Source organism: Heterocephalus glaber, unplaced genomic scaffold, assembly GCF_053883595.1.
Source record: "Heterocephalus glaber isolate CG9 unplaced genomic scaffold, H.glaber_assembly_v1.0 deba00001226, whole genome shotgun sequence".
Taxonomy (NCBI): Eukaryota; Metazoa; Chordata; class Mammalia; order Rodentia; family Bathyergidae; genus Heterocephalus; species Heterocephalus glaber.
In genome coordinates, this window is record NW_028258219.1 from 354,015 (window position 1) to 366,514 (window position 12,500).

Below are 12,500 nucleotides of genomic sequence, written 5' to 3' on the forward strand. Positions count from 1 at the left end.
CCAGATCCCCTCATTTATCTGTACACATCTCTCCCACTGGTTCTGTGTGGGGAGGTCTAACCAACACCAGGGGATACCCTGCATCAGCCAGGCCTCCCTACTCCATGTCAAAGAGGGGGAACAAGAGCAGGTGGCCGAGAGAGCATCAGGCTCCATCCCACAGTCACACCTCAAGCACATCCCACTGCAGGACAGCCCTGTGGTCGGGTTAGGTGCAGGCAGCGCAGGCCCTACCTCTGGGACAGGCTGGCCAGGAGGAGGGACCTGCAAGGACGGGATCAAGTCTATGATGTGCTGCCCAACCACGTCCTCCCCAGACGAAAACCCATGGAGATGAGCGAAGAGATCGTCACAGGATGTGATGGTTCCCTAGAAAAGAGCCCATATCATGAGTGTTACAATAAAAGGATCACACTCCTTAGCTTTCAATTTCACTAAACCTCAGCGTCTGCAAGCTAAAAGCAAGGCCATTTTCATGACTTCCAAATCAGAAGTGCATGAGGCACACAAATGTGCTCTCTCACCAGGACAGCACGGTGTCCCTCTTGCTCCAGATAGGAAAGCCGCTGGCTGTCTCCAGTGCTCCTCAGAGGCCCTGGCCCACACCTAGGCTCCTCAGTTACCATGCCCAGCTCATGGCTGCGAGCTGTCTGCAATGCCCACCACTGCTCTGAGGGTTTCACATATGTAATTTCACTCAAATATAAAAACAATCCCATGGGCGGTTAGGTTTAGATTGCATTTTATAGATGAAGCAGCTAAGGCACAGGTGATAGATGGTTACTAAGGGGCAGACACCTGGCGCTCTGTCTTCCCCAGGTGAGAGGCAAGGAGAGATCTGGCTGAAGTGCTGCTGCTGGGGTTCCCAAGGCTCCCCGAGGCAGAGCTGCATACACCCAAGATGCAAACCCACTCACCTCACTCTGGAAGGCGACCCAGGCCGAGATCCTCTCCACGGGCTCCAGGACCACCACACAACACAGGCCACGCTCCTGCTGCACCCTCTTCATCCACACCGAGACTGGAGTCTTCTCCCCACTGCGACTGACGATATCTACCTGCAGACACAGGCAGCTGCTCCAGCGTGGAGGACCTGAGTGACCAGCACGGTGGGAGCCTATGCCCCAAGAGGCCCTCCTGCTTCCGCATGTCTGTGAACTCAACCCGGCAGCGCACAGGCCTGGGTGTCTGTGTTCCCAGAGACACTCACCCTCCGGCATGTGGCCAGTGGGCAGCGTGGGGAAGACCTGTCCTGCCTGGGCAGGGTCCTCCGTGGGCTAGGGACCCGCATGGAGTGAAATGCAGAAGAGGGGCATGCATAGCCATAAGGGGCCCGAGTAGCAGCACTTTCTGCTGTGGCCTTTGCCACAGACTGGCACCAGCAACCATCCAGGGCCCCTTGCCCTGCAGCCTGGGAGAGAGGGCGCATCGCCGGGCCTCTTGCTCAAGGGCTTCCAGCATCTTGGGCTAAGCAGCTACTGCTTTCCTTCTCCAGCTTGCAGATGGCCTTTGTGGGACCATTTAGCCTCAGGTTACACAACCCAACCTAATATATCCGCTACTAGAGTTTCACATATATCACTGGTTCTATTCCCCAGGTGAGCCCTGGCCAATCCACTCAGTTTCATGGTATTTAGGAGGGGAAAAAAGCAGTATCTGTTATTTTTAAACAGCCACGAATGCCTGTCCGGTACTGTGGTTTTTCTCTTTGCAGTTGTCAGCTCTTGAGCCAGTCATTCCCAGGTGCAGCTGGCCCTGTCCAGTTCCCTCCACCCCAGGACTCGGACCTCGGCACCTAGGAGCTCAGCTCACATCCACATTCAGGTTGGCCCCCGCGGCACAGGTGAGAGGATCGAGACTCTCCTGGGAAAGAGGCTGGGCCACACCACCCACCAACCAGACAAAGAGATGGGTGGGTTCAGATGCAGGAGTGAGTCACAGCCTTCCATGGCTTTTCTGGGAATCCTGAGTGCTGCCTGCAGCTCTGCGGACCGCAGGCCACACCTCTTCCTCAAACACAGCTTGGGGCACTCTGGGAGCCCTGTCAGTCCCACCACGGTGCAGGCCTGTCTGAGCTTTCCCTTTCAAGGTGCCGCCCCTCTCACAGAGGAAGCTGTGGTGCTCAGGGCCCTGAACAGCGCAGATCAGGGCAAAGCCCGGGAGAGGAAGGCGGAGCCCTCCCCACTGCATGCTGCTCCAGCTGTGGAGCCGGGCCAGGCCCCACCGTGCCTGCTCACCACTGTGCCGAACACAACCGTGGCATAGCCATCGGCCTCCACGTGCTCCTCACTGAGGGCTTCCGCCACCTCGGAGTCTGGCTGCAGGAAGAACTGCACCAGCTTCTGGCCGATCAGGTCATGGCTGCTGTACCCCAGGAGCCCGCAGGCCTTGTCGTTAACAACCAGGATCTGAAGGAGCATAGAGGAGCAGGACACAGTGTCACCAGCAGCTTCTCTAAGTCCCAGGAGGAGCCACGGGGTCAGCCCCAGCCCCTCCCACCGGGGCCTCCTTGCTCTCTGCCCAGGGTCTCAGGAGGCGACACACACACTGCACCCAGTGTCTCGACCTCACAGACACCGGACACAGTCAGTGCTGAGCCCTTCAGGACCCTTCCCCAGCCATAGCGGGCATGTGACAACCAGGACTTCGAGGAAAACATGGGCGTTCACACCAAACTCCACTCCTGTCTGCCTCCGTCAGCTCTGTGTACTCAAATATGCGCGATGCGCTGGCGCCTCACAGAGCACTGAGCACCATTCTTGGGCAGGTTGGGTTGGTGACAGCTCACACGTGACCCTCCCTGGAACCGCGCCCCCCGGGAGGAGTGTCAGTTTGATCTATTTGACTCATATTTAGTTCTCTGAATTCTTATCCTTCTGCTACTACATAGGTAGAATCAAATGTTTTTCCGATACACTTATAAAACACACAAAGTCCAGCCAGGTGCCGTGGTGCACACCTGGAATCACAGCTATTCAAGAGCCTGAAGTAGGAAGATCAAAAGTTCAAGGCCAGCCTGGGCAACTTGGCAAGATCCTGACTCAGAGTGAACAATAAAAAAGGGCTAGGACCGTAGCTCAGTGATAGAGCAATTGCCTAGCATCCATGAGGTCCTGGGTTCAATCTCTGCACCCAAAACAACACACACCTCTGTTTGAGGCTTCAGGTTTTGTGGTGTTTTTTTTTGGTACCGGGGATCAAACTCGGGACCTTGGGCTTTTGAGTTGAGGTTCTGGGTTTAAGGCACAAACCCCAAATCCACATCCACAGCTGGGCCACACCCACCCCAAAGCCAATACCTCTGTGGTCTTGGCGTCCACGGTGAAGATGGCCTTGTTGGGGTTGGACACAGGGGCTGGAAGCAGGTGCACAGAGCACCCCAAAGGCAAGCCACGCAGCAGGGAGCAGCAGGATGCACTGCCCAGGGGTGCAGCCAGGTCCCCATCCTCGGGCTCCGTGGGGCAGCGCAGTCTGCTGGTACAGATGTTCTGGGCGGCCAGGGATGAGAGGCAGTAGGAGCTCCATCTGTCTTCTGAGGAAGGAAGGACATAGTGTGAGCACTGGAGAGCCAGGAGTGCACTTCTGATGCAGGCAAAGCACACAACCCACATGGATCCACAGGTCTGGTTAACCTGCAGAGTAAGTCACATGCCCAGGATGGTGCCAAATAATTCCCAGGACCCTGTATGGGCAACTTCTCGCAGGCTCCCACGAGATGTGGATGGCATGAAAGAGACAAGATGCCACAGGGAGCCCGCTATCCTGACTTCCCACCATGGCCCAAGCTGTGTTCCCAGATGGAGGGTGCACTTTTATTTTTGCTTTTATCTTTTTTTTCTCTTGTTCTGCCCAAGTTCACTCTGCAGGGCTTGTCTCTCCCATACCCATTCACCCTGCATTTTTCAAATAAATCTTTTGGCACCATTTTTGGGTTGTCTCATCCAACACTTTGTTCGACGCAAGAAGGAGCTGGAATACTTCTGACTGGCGAGCCGCTTCTAAAGAAACCACCCAGTAACAAACCCACCCCTGCTGCACAGATCAGGAAACCCTCTGAGCTGATAGGAAAGCAGCCTGGCCTAAGACAGCGTCCTGGCACACTCTGGGTGAGAACAGCAGTTGCTCTAATCTGCCCCTGGAGGTGACTTCAGGTCCCAGCAGAAAGGGACCTGCAGGCCCAAGGTCCCAGCAGAAAGAACACAGACAGCAGGAAAGGGCTCTGCTGTCCTCAGCAGCACACCCAAACACCTTGGAAAACAACTGCTCTTGCAGGAATTCAGAACTAGTTAAGGTCACCAACGAAACGGCGATCTTGCATTTTCAGCTTGCAAGGCTGGTGCCGCAGCACTGAGAAGGCCGTACCCGAGAGCGTCATCCTGCTCTGGCAGAGCCTGGAGAGCCCATCCTTCCTGCTCAGGTGTCTTTGGGCCGAGAGTGGCTTGCTGGGATCAGAGGCAGCCTGTGCAGACAGACCCTTGGCAGGCGCAGGCACAGAGACACTGCCAGACAGGCACTTGCCATCTTTGTCCACAGCCGGGGGGCCTGGGTCTTCCATGGGGAGCCAGCAGGCCAGATGCCGAGCCCCTACCTGGAAAAATAAAGGTTAAGAGCACAGAGGCGGTTTAGCCACCAAACTCCTCACCATGCTGAGTTATACTGAGCCCCAAAAGACACCCCATGCCGCCCCGGTCAGTCAGCCTGAGCTGCAGTGAAGAAGCTCCTTCCGAGGAAAACAGGAAGGCATGCTAGAGTGAGAAAGAAAAAGAGGGAGTGGGAGGGGCCAGGAGGAAAAGCAGGGTCCACAGGAATAGGAAGAGCCCAGGGTCCAGAGCCATGCGTATGCCACAGGAACGGCGGCTCACTGGGTCTGCAGGCCTCCCCAGCACAGGTGACAAAAGCACATCCACAGCTGACAGGCCACTTCAGCTGGATGGGCCTGGCACGGGAGGCAGCTGTGTGCTTTTAACTCTTATTCTGATACAAGTGTAGATTCAAATGCAGATTTAAGGAAGCAACACAGGAGAATCCCACACACCCTTCGTGGAATGTCCTCCAATGGCAACACCTTCCTTAACTGCAGTAGAGTTACAGCCAGGAAACCAAGGTGTGGGCACTTACCTGCACTCGTGTGTGTGGACTTGTCACACATGCACACTCACACACACAAGAAACTGAACAGCTCCAAACTGCTGGCAAGCATGTGCATGACAAACACACACTGCCCAGTGCTGTGCACACAAGGCACTGGACACAGCCACTAAGAAGAAAGGGCCTCTGCTAGGAGAGGCCCCACCTAATCATCGCAGGGTACACGAGGTCAAGAGCAAGTGACCACACAAGACCCGAGGCAGACTCCCCCTAACGGCCTCAAGCCACTCCCAAGGCCCACAGCAGCCTCTTCCTACCCGGGAACCCCACACCAGCACCTGAGAACTGGCTGAGGAGTGGCCTCGCTGGAAAGCCATGCTTGAACAAGCTAGCAGGTAACACATGGTGCACAGGCCCTTCCTAATGCAAGGGAGGCCTTGAGAGGGGGGGCTGGGGGTGGCCCCACTGACACCACTGTGTTCCAGGAGGCACTGCAAGGAGCCCAGCCTTCCACTCTATCCTGGCTTTCAAGGTCATCAAAAAGATGAATGTACCAAGACAGGAGGGGTGAATCTATTGCAATTAAAGGTGTGAACCTGGTTATAACTATGCGACCATACTCACACCCCTGCCCTGAGTCTGAGGGCTTGACCACACCCACCGGGGCTGCCAGCACTGACCCCCCAAGACAAGGGCCTTTAGGCAGGGTTCGCTGAGAGCTCCTTCGGGAATACCAGCATCAGAACACGCCACAGAGCTACATACACAGAGATAGCAGGAGGATGGCAAGTTGGAGCCCAGCCTGGACAACTCAGTGACTTAGTGGGACCCTGGTTAAAAATTTTAAAATTTTAAAGGGCTAGGGATATGGCTCAGTGGAAAAGGTCCTGGTTTCAATCCCTACTTCTTCAAAGAATAAACAGACAGTAGAACACAGTGAATTTCAGAAACAGGCCAATAAATGTATAGGAGCCAAGCATACCTCAATGGACATCCCATTTCCAGTCATCAGGGAATCAGTGGAGTATTCAGCTACACTTTAGCACAATCTCAACCAAAATGTCAGCAGGCTTTTTGTAGAAACTGAAAAAGCTGATTCTAAATTTTATAGAAAAAGGCAAAAAACACAGAAGAATCTAGAAAATTTTGAAGAAAAAGAACTAGCAGATTTATGCCCCTGATTTGAAGACTTAACTACAATGCAACACTATCCAAAACAGCATATTGGCACGAAAATAAATATGCAACATAGAAAACATCCAGGTGTAAAACCACCTACGTATGGTGAAATAAATTTTTGATAAAAGTTATCATGGTGTTGGGGGTAATGGGATGCCTGTAATCCCAGCTATTCAGGAGGCTGAGGCAGGAGGGTTGCAAGTTCAGGGCCGGCCTGAGCAACTTGGCAAGATCCTGGCTCAAAATAAAAATTTAAAGATGGTATGGTGTGAGTCAAGGCAAGGCTGAGCCTCTACAACAGGAAGGGCACCTCGGGAGGTGTCCGTGTAGTCCACAGAGTGCTTTGTGAGTTAACTGATTAATCCCCAATAAAGAACAAGGCACAGAGAGTCAGTCATCAGCATCAGGGCAGCATCAGAGCAGGAGAGCTGAAGCTGCAGTCCCAGAGCTCAGGAGCTGCCTGTCTTCACGCGAAACAGCTACTCAAAGGTGACCGTGCTCTGCAGTTCACAGCAGTTACAGTGCCTTATCAGCTGGCGGGACATGGAGAGACAGAACACCTGCTGCGTGACCTTGGCCATGCTGCACACGCGTGGCTGAGTATGTTAGGTCATTCTGAGATAAACGTGACCCATTGTGTGCATGTCCCTGAGAGCGGAGTTGTGTTCTTAAGTGTCCTCAGGTGCACTTACGTCTCCGGGCTTTGAGTATAATCAGAAGTGGTGCCCCGAGACAGTAATGTACCTCAATGGAAAGCACTTGCCTAGCATGTGCAAGGCCCTGGGTTCAATGCCCAGTACTGTTAGAAAAAAAAAGTATCAAGGTAATTCAATACAGAACAAGTAGTCTTTTCTAGATACAGGTGGAATATTGGGGGGAAAAACAACTTTGCCTGTTAGCTCTTGCCACCTTGTAAAAATTAACTTGAAATGAACTGCTTTCTTGGCCCTCTGTGTTAGTTTCCTAGGACTATAATAACAGTACCACAAACTGGGTGTCCACAAGCAGAAGTCTGTTGTCTTAATTCCAGACACTAGAAACCCAAAACTGAAGTATCAGCTGGGCTGTGCCCCCTGCAAACCCCGGGGCACCTTCTTTGCCTTCTCCTCGCTTCTGCGGACACCTCTGGTGCCCTGTGCATACGGCTGTGTCACCCCGGTCTCTGCCTCACTGTCACACTCCTCCCTGTGCGTCTGCCTCTCCGTGCCATCTCCTCCTGAGGACAGAGTCTCATCAATGAGGACCCACCCTGCTGCTGGGCCACCTCGTCCTCAGTCATGATCTCCCCAAAGGCCTCACTTCCAAATAAGGTCACGTTCTGAGGTGCCAGGGTCAGGACTTCAGAACAGGAACATGGACGTGATTCAGTCCAGAACAACTTCTAAAAAAAAACTGAGAGGGGCCAGGGATTTAGCACAAAGTCCCAAGTTCGATCCTCAGTACCAAAAAAAAAAACAAACTGAGAGAAAAATCTTCAGTGTTGACCTCTTCTTGGGGAAGACACAAAAAGCATGAACCATAAAAAAACACTTAATAAAAAATAAACCCATCACTTTGTGAAACACACCACTCAAAAAGGGAACAGACAGGCATAAACAGGAGAAAATACTCACTTCATCTACACCTGGCAAACAGCGTGTGGCCAGAACACAGGACTCTCACAAGTAGGTGGCAAGAGGACAAACACCCCAGCTTTAAAGAGTGGGAGAAAGGAAAGAAGGGAAAGGAAAAATTATGAGACGAAAAGAAATGGAAACGAAATCTATGTAAATAGGGAAGGGTGGAGGGGGTGAAGGGTGCACAGGTAATGGGGGAAAAAATAAGAACCAAGATATATCAGGTACAGGTACAAGCACCCAATGATAAATGTGAACGTACTGTATACCTAAGATGTACCAATAGAAGGATAAAATATTATTTTAAAAATCATAAAAAATAAAGAGTGGACAAAGGTTTTGAAGAGACACTTCACCAGAGGCAAGTGACAAGCGCGTGACTGAGCATCCATCCTCCTTCCTTGGTGACACCGATTGAACCCACAGTGAGTGCCCTTTAGACAGCCACTAGAGGGGCCAAAGCGTACGAGAATGGAAACAGACTGTTGGCAAAGACATGGAGCACCAGAAAACTACATCATCAAAGAGAGGAACTGAGTGGGGAGAACACCAACTTCGGAAAGCAGTTTTGCCAGTGGGTGTCATAGCCCACGCCTGTAATCCCAGCACTCGGGAGGCTGAGGCAGGAAGACTGCCACACATTCAAGAGAGTACACAGTGAGTTCAAGCTCAGCCTGGACTAAACAATGAAACCCTGTCTCAAAAAAGCAAATAATAATGATAATGATAATAATTATTTTTAAAAAGCAGTTTGCTGGGCCGAGGATTTAGCTCAGTGGTTTCGGCGCCTGCCGCGCAAGCGCAAGGTCCCCAATTCGATCCCCGGTACCAAAAAAAAATAAAATAAAAAGCAGTTTTCCAATGACCCCAGGACAGAGAGAAGAAATGCACATGTCCACACAGAACCTACAAGGGTTTGACAACAGCCTATTCACAGTAGCTCCCAAGGCAGTGATCCAAATGTCTGTGATCAACAGAACAGAAGGCCAAGTGGCAGTCTATCCACCAAAGGAACCCCACGTGACAGTGCAAAGCCAAGCGCTGTGACACACACAGATACAGATGCACCTCGGCCCCACTGGGCTGTGCCCAACTCCCAGGCACAAGACACTAAGTACCGAGGGATCCACTGACACAAACCCGGAGTAGCCGTCTGGGCCTCTGGGGCCCACAGCATGGAGGGCAGCGGCAACCAGCACAGAGGGATGCTTTAGGAATGCTCTCAGGCATGCACTTCGGGGCTGTACATAAATCTCAAAACTCACTGCACTCCACACTCAGGGTGGGTCCTTGTCAGTGTATAAAACCATATCTCAATAAATTTAACTTTTAAAATGCCAATAGGTGGGGCTGGGGATTTAGCTCGGTGGTTTCGCCGCCTGCTGCGCAAGTGCAAGGACCCGAGTTTGATCCCTGGTACCAAAAAAAAAAGAAAGAAAAAGAAAATGCCAATAGGTGGATAAAATAGGCAAATAGTCACAGCTGGAAAGATTGTATGCAATGACTAGAAGATATAGTTGAATAATTCAAAATGCACACAGAGGGCCGGGGATTTAGCTCAGTGGTTCCACTGCCTGCCTTGAAAGTGCAAGGTCCTGAGTTCGATCCCCGGTACCAAAAAAAAAAAAAAAAAAAAATGCACACAGACAAAAGATGAAAATATGAAGAGCAAAGTTAAGAGACAAAGAAAATACAAAAGACTATCTGTAAGATTTTGGATAGGAAAAGTTTTCTTAAGTGAGAAACAAAAAGCTCTAGCTATAAAATAAGATTGATAAAGTTAACATTAAAATTGAGACCACATGTCCATAAGAAATACCATAAACAAAAAGAAATGAGGCTAAATGTAGTGGTGTGTGCCTACGGTGCCAGTTACGCAGGTGACTGAGATAGGATCGAAAGTTCAAGGCCAGCCTGAGCCACTCTGGCAGAGTCTATCTCTTGTAAGAAAACTAAGCGGGATGGTGGAAGCAGCTCAATGGTACAGCACAGGTTCAAGCCCAAGGCCACTGCCCTACACCACAAAAGGGGACAAGGAGAGAACAAGTTGTAGTTTAGGATAAGGTATTTGTACATACCATATATGTAACCAACAAAGAAGACACAGAACAATTTTTAAAGGCAAGTAATTTAACATTTACAAAGTTTAAAGACACGTAGCCCAAGAAAAATGACAAGAACACCAGAATACCATGTTATTAAACCTTAATTTGTACAAAGCATAATACAACTCCTCAGAATACACTGTCAATGTTACAGAAGGTTACTAATAAAATGGAGGGAGGAAATCTGAAAGGAGGGTAAGTGCAGGGAAGCTGTCTTCTGAGAAGATACAGTCTGAAGTGCACAGGGCAAGAAGGGGCTGCTTAATTACTTTAATGACAGTTAAAATGGTATGCTGGGGCCGGGATGTAGCTCAGCAGCACCGCGCCTGCCTGGCAAGCAAAAGGTCATGAGTTCAATTCCAGGTACCAAAAACAAAAATTTTTTTTAAAGTTTAAAATGGTGTACAGGGAGGAAGGTTACAATGGGGATGCGGAGGGAGGCCAGCAGGAAAGTTTGATCCCTTTCCCCCGGTGGCTCCTGTGCTGCAAGAGGTCACATGAGCCAACTGAGCACCACGGAGCAGAGCCCCCACTAATGCCCTGGCAGACAGACCCAGCCTCTGAGAGCACAGAGGCTGGCTTCACATGCCCAGGGATCTCTCCACTCTTCACAGGTTTAATTTTGACTCAAATGTTAACCAGAAATGCCTACGGTTAAGTCCAGGCCTACAATTTCAGAATAATTTTTTTATATCTGGAAGCAATCTTACATCCCCACCAGATAAAAGCTAGGAATAAACAGCTCCATTTATTTCCGCTGCCTGTGTACAACAGAGAACAGAATCAATCTTGGGTGAAGCCAACAGTAGACAGTAGAACAGAAAATGGTAAGGACCTGGAAACTTGTGAACTACTGAATCAGTCCACCCTAAAACCTCACTTCCTCTAGACTTGAGGTTTGGAGGCCAAGTGCTTCTCTCCTCACTCTTAGAGCCAGCCTGAGCCCACAGCTCTTAGCATCAAGCCGTCCTGATGAACACACACATAATGGCTTCTGTGATGAAGCAGAGGCACAAAGGGGACCTCCCAGACACCCTTGGAGGCGACACCTGCAGAGCCAAGCACAGCTGGGCAAAGGAGCCTTCCAGGCAGACGCAGGACAATGTACAGGAGAGGAGGTGGAGAGAGGCCTACAGAAACAGAGCTCAACTCCAAGAGCCCCCGAGGCTGGTCCGCTCTGTTCACACAATGACTTAGTATACCCAAGTGTTTGGGGAGTGCTCCAAATCTTGAGAAGACCTGACAATATCTTAAAAGTTTCCTTTCCTAAAAGTTACTCAATCTCTCTTTCTTTAAATCTGGATTTTATCCCTAAGACTAATTTTAAAGAACTCCAAACTTTTTTTTTTTTTTTGGTATAGGGGATCGAACTCGGGACCTTCCGCTTGCGAGGCAGGAACCGGAACCACTGAGCTAAATCCCCGGCCCCAAGAACTCCAAACTTAAACATGACCGGATATGAATTTGACAAAGATCATTCCAGGGCAATGTAGGCGCAAGGATGGGACAAGGAAAGAATATGTAACTCGGGCCCGAAATTGTGAAGTCCTTCAGACCATGGTAGAAAGATGAAGAGAAGGGACGAATAAAAGAAAAATCGACTTAGACTTAGCTGGATTTGCTGCGTGGGGACACCGTGGTGGGTAAAAGGGGCCAACACAGCATCCCAAGTTTGGCTCAGGCAAAAGAAAAGGCAGTGAAGAAAAGGTTAAGGCCGAAGCCCACGCGAGCACGGGGCCTCCCCGGGAGCGGCCGCGAAGCAGCAGCAGCGCCGCCGCTCACTCATCTCAGCAGGCGCGGACCGGCTGCAGCGCGCGCAGGACGTGGCTCTCTTCCGCCTCACCTAGTAGAATGACAACGAACAGACGGACAAACCGCTCACGACTGATGCAGGGGAGAAGACTGAGCGCCCGGCAGGAACCATCCGCCGCGCGGCGCCCGCGCTGGGCGAGGGGCGTGGCTCCTCGGGCAAAGGTCAGGCGGCAGGGCCCCTGGGCCGGCACACAGGGCCACCAGCCGTCCTTAGCTGCAGCCCTCCGCTACCGCTCCAGAGCCCCAGGGCCTCACCTAGAGCTGGGGAGGATCAGAGACCCAAGATCGCTTCACAAGACCGAGGAAACCGACTCGCGCTTCTACAGCATGGACCAATCGCAGAACAACTAGTAATGATTGACAGGTAATGCAGGCCAACCACGAATACCTGTGGGTAGGACTCGGGACGGCTAGCCATGGAGCCCGCGCGAACGGTTGCTAGGGACGCACCGGACGCCCCCTACGGCGCCTCAGAGGCGCCATTTAACATCGGCGCCTCCGCCCTGTGGCTCTGCGGACGCCGTTTCCTCCCGCCTCGGGATAGGCGGTGAGCAGAGCGCGGCTCGCCTACCGGTGGCCACGTCCTCAAAAGAAGGGGCGGGAAGCAGCACCTGGTGGGCTGAGAACGACCAGCGAGCGCCCTGGAGCCAGCCTGCAGCGCCTCCCGCCCAGCGCTAAGCTGCCACTGGGGGCGGCCCTT

At 51.7% G+C, this 12,500-nt stretch overlaps 1 protein-coding gene across 11 annotated transcripts in view; it reads right to left on the reverse strand.

Moving 5' to 3' along the window:
* The window catches only part of Pask (PAS domain containing serine/threonine kinase), a 31,650-nt gene extending 19,476 nt beyond the window's left edge, over positions 1-12,174 (reverse strand). For 10 of the 11 annotated variants that reach the window (XR_015451153.1, XR_015451152.1, XR_015451154.1 and 7 more), the window contains exons 1-6: positions 12,056-12,174; positions 4,363-4,588; positions 3,300-3,532; positions 2,238-2,408; positions 918-1,058; positions 235-369 (exon numbers count right to left, since the gene is read on the reverse strand). Coding sequence is in view for 3 of the 11 variants with exons in the window: in XM_087210818.1 (XP_087066944.1) it covers positions 235-369; positions 918-1,058; positions 2,238-2,408; positions 3,300-3,532; positions 4,363-4,555 (873 nt within the window). In the remaining 8 variants the exon portion in view is untranslated. The other variant, XM_087210817.1, reaches the window with a different exon arrangement.
* Between the last annotated feature and the right edge of the window lie 326 nt (positions 12,175-12,500).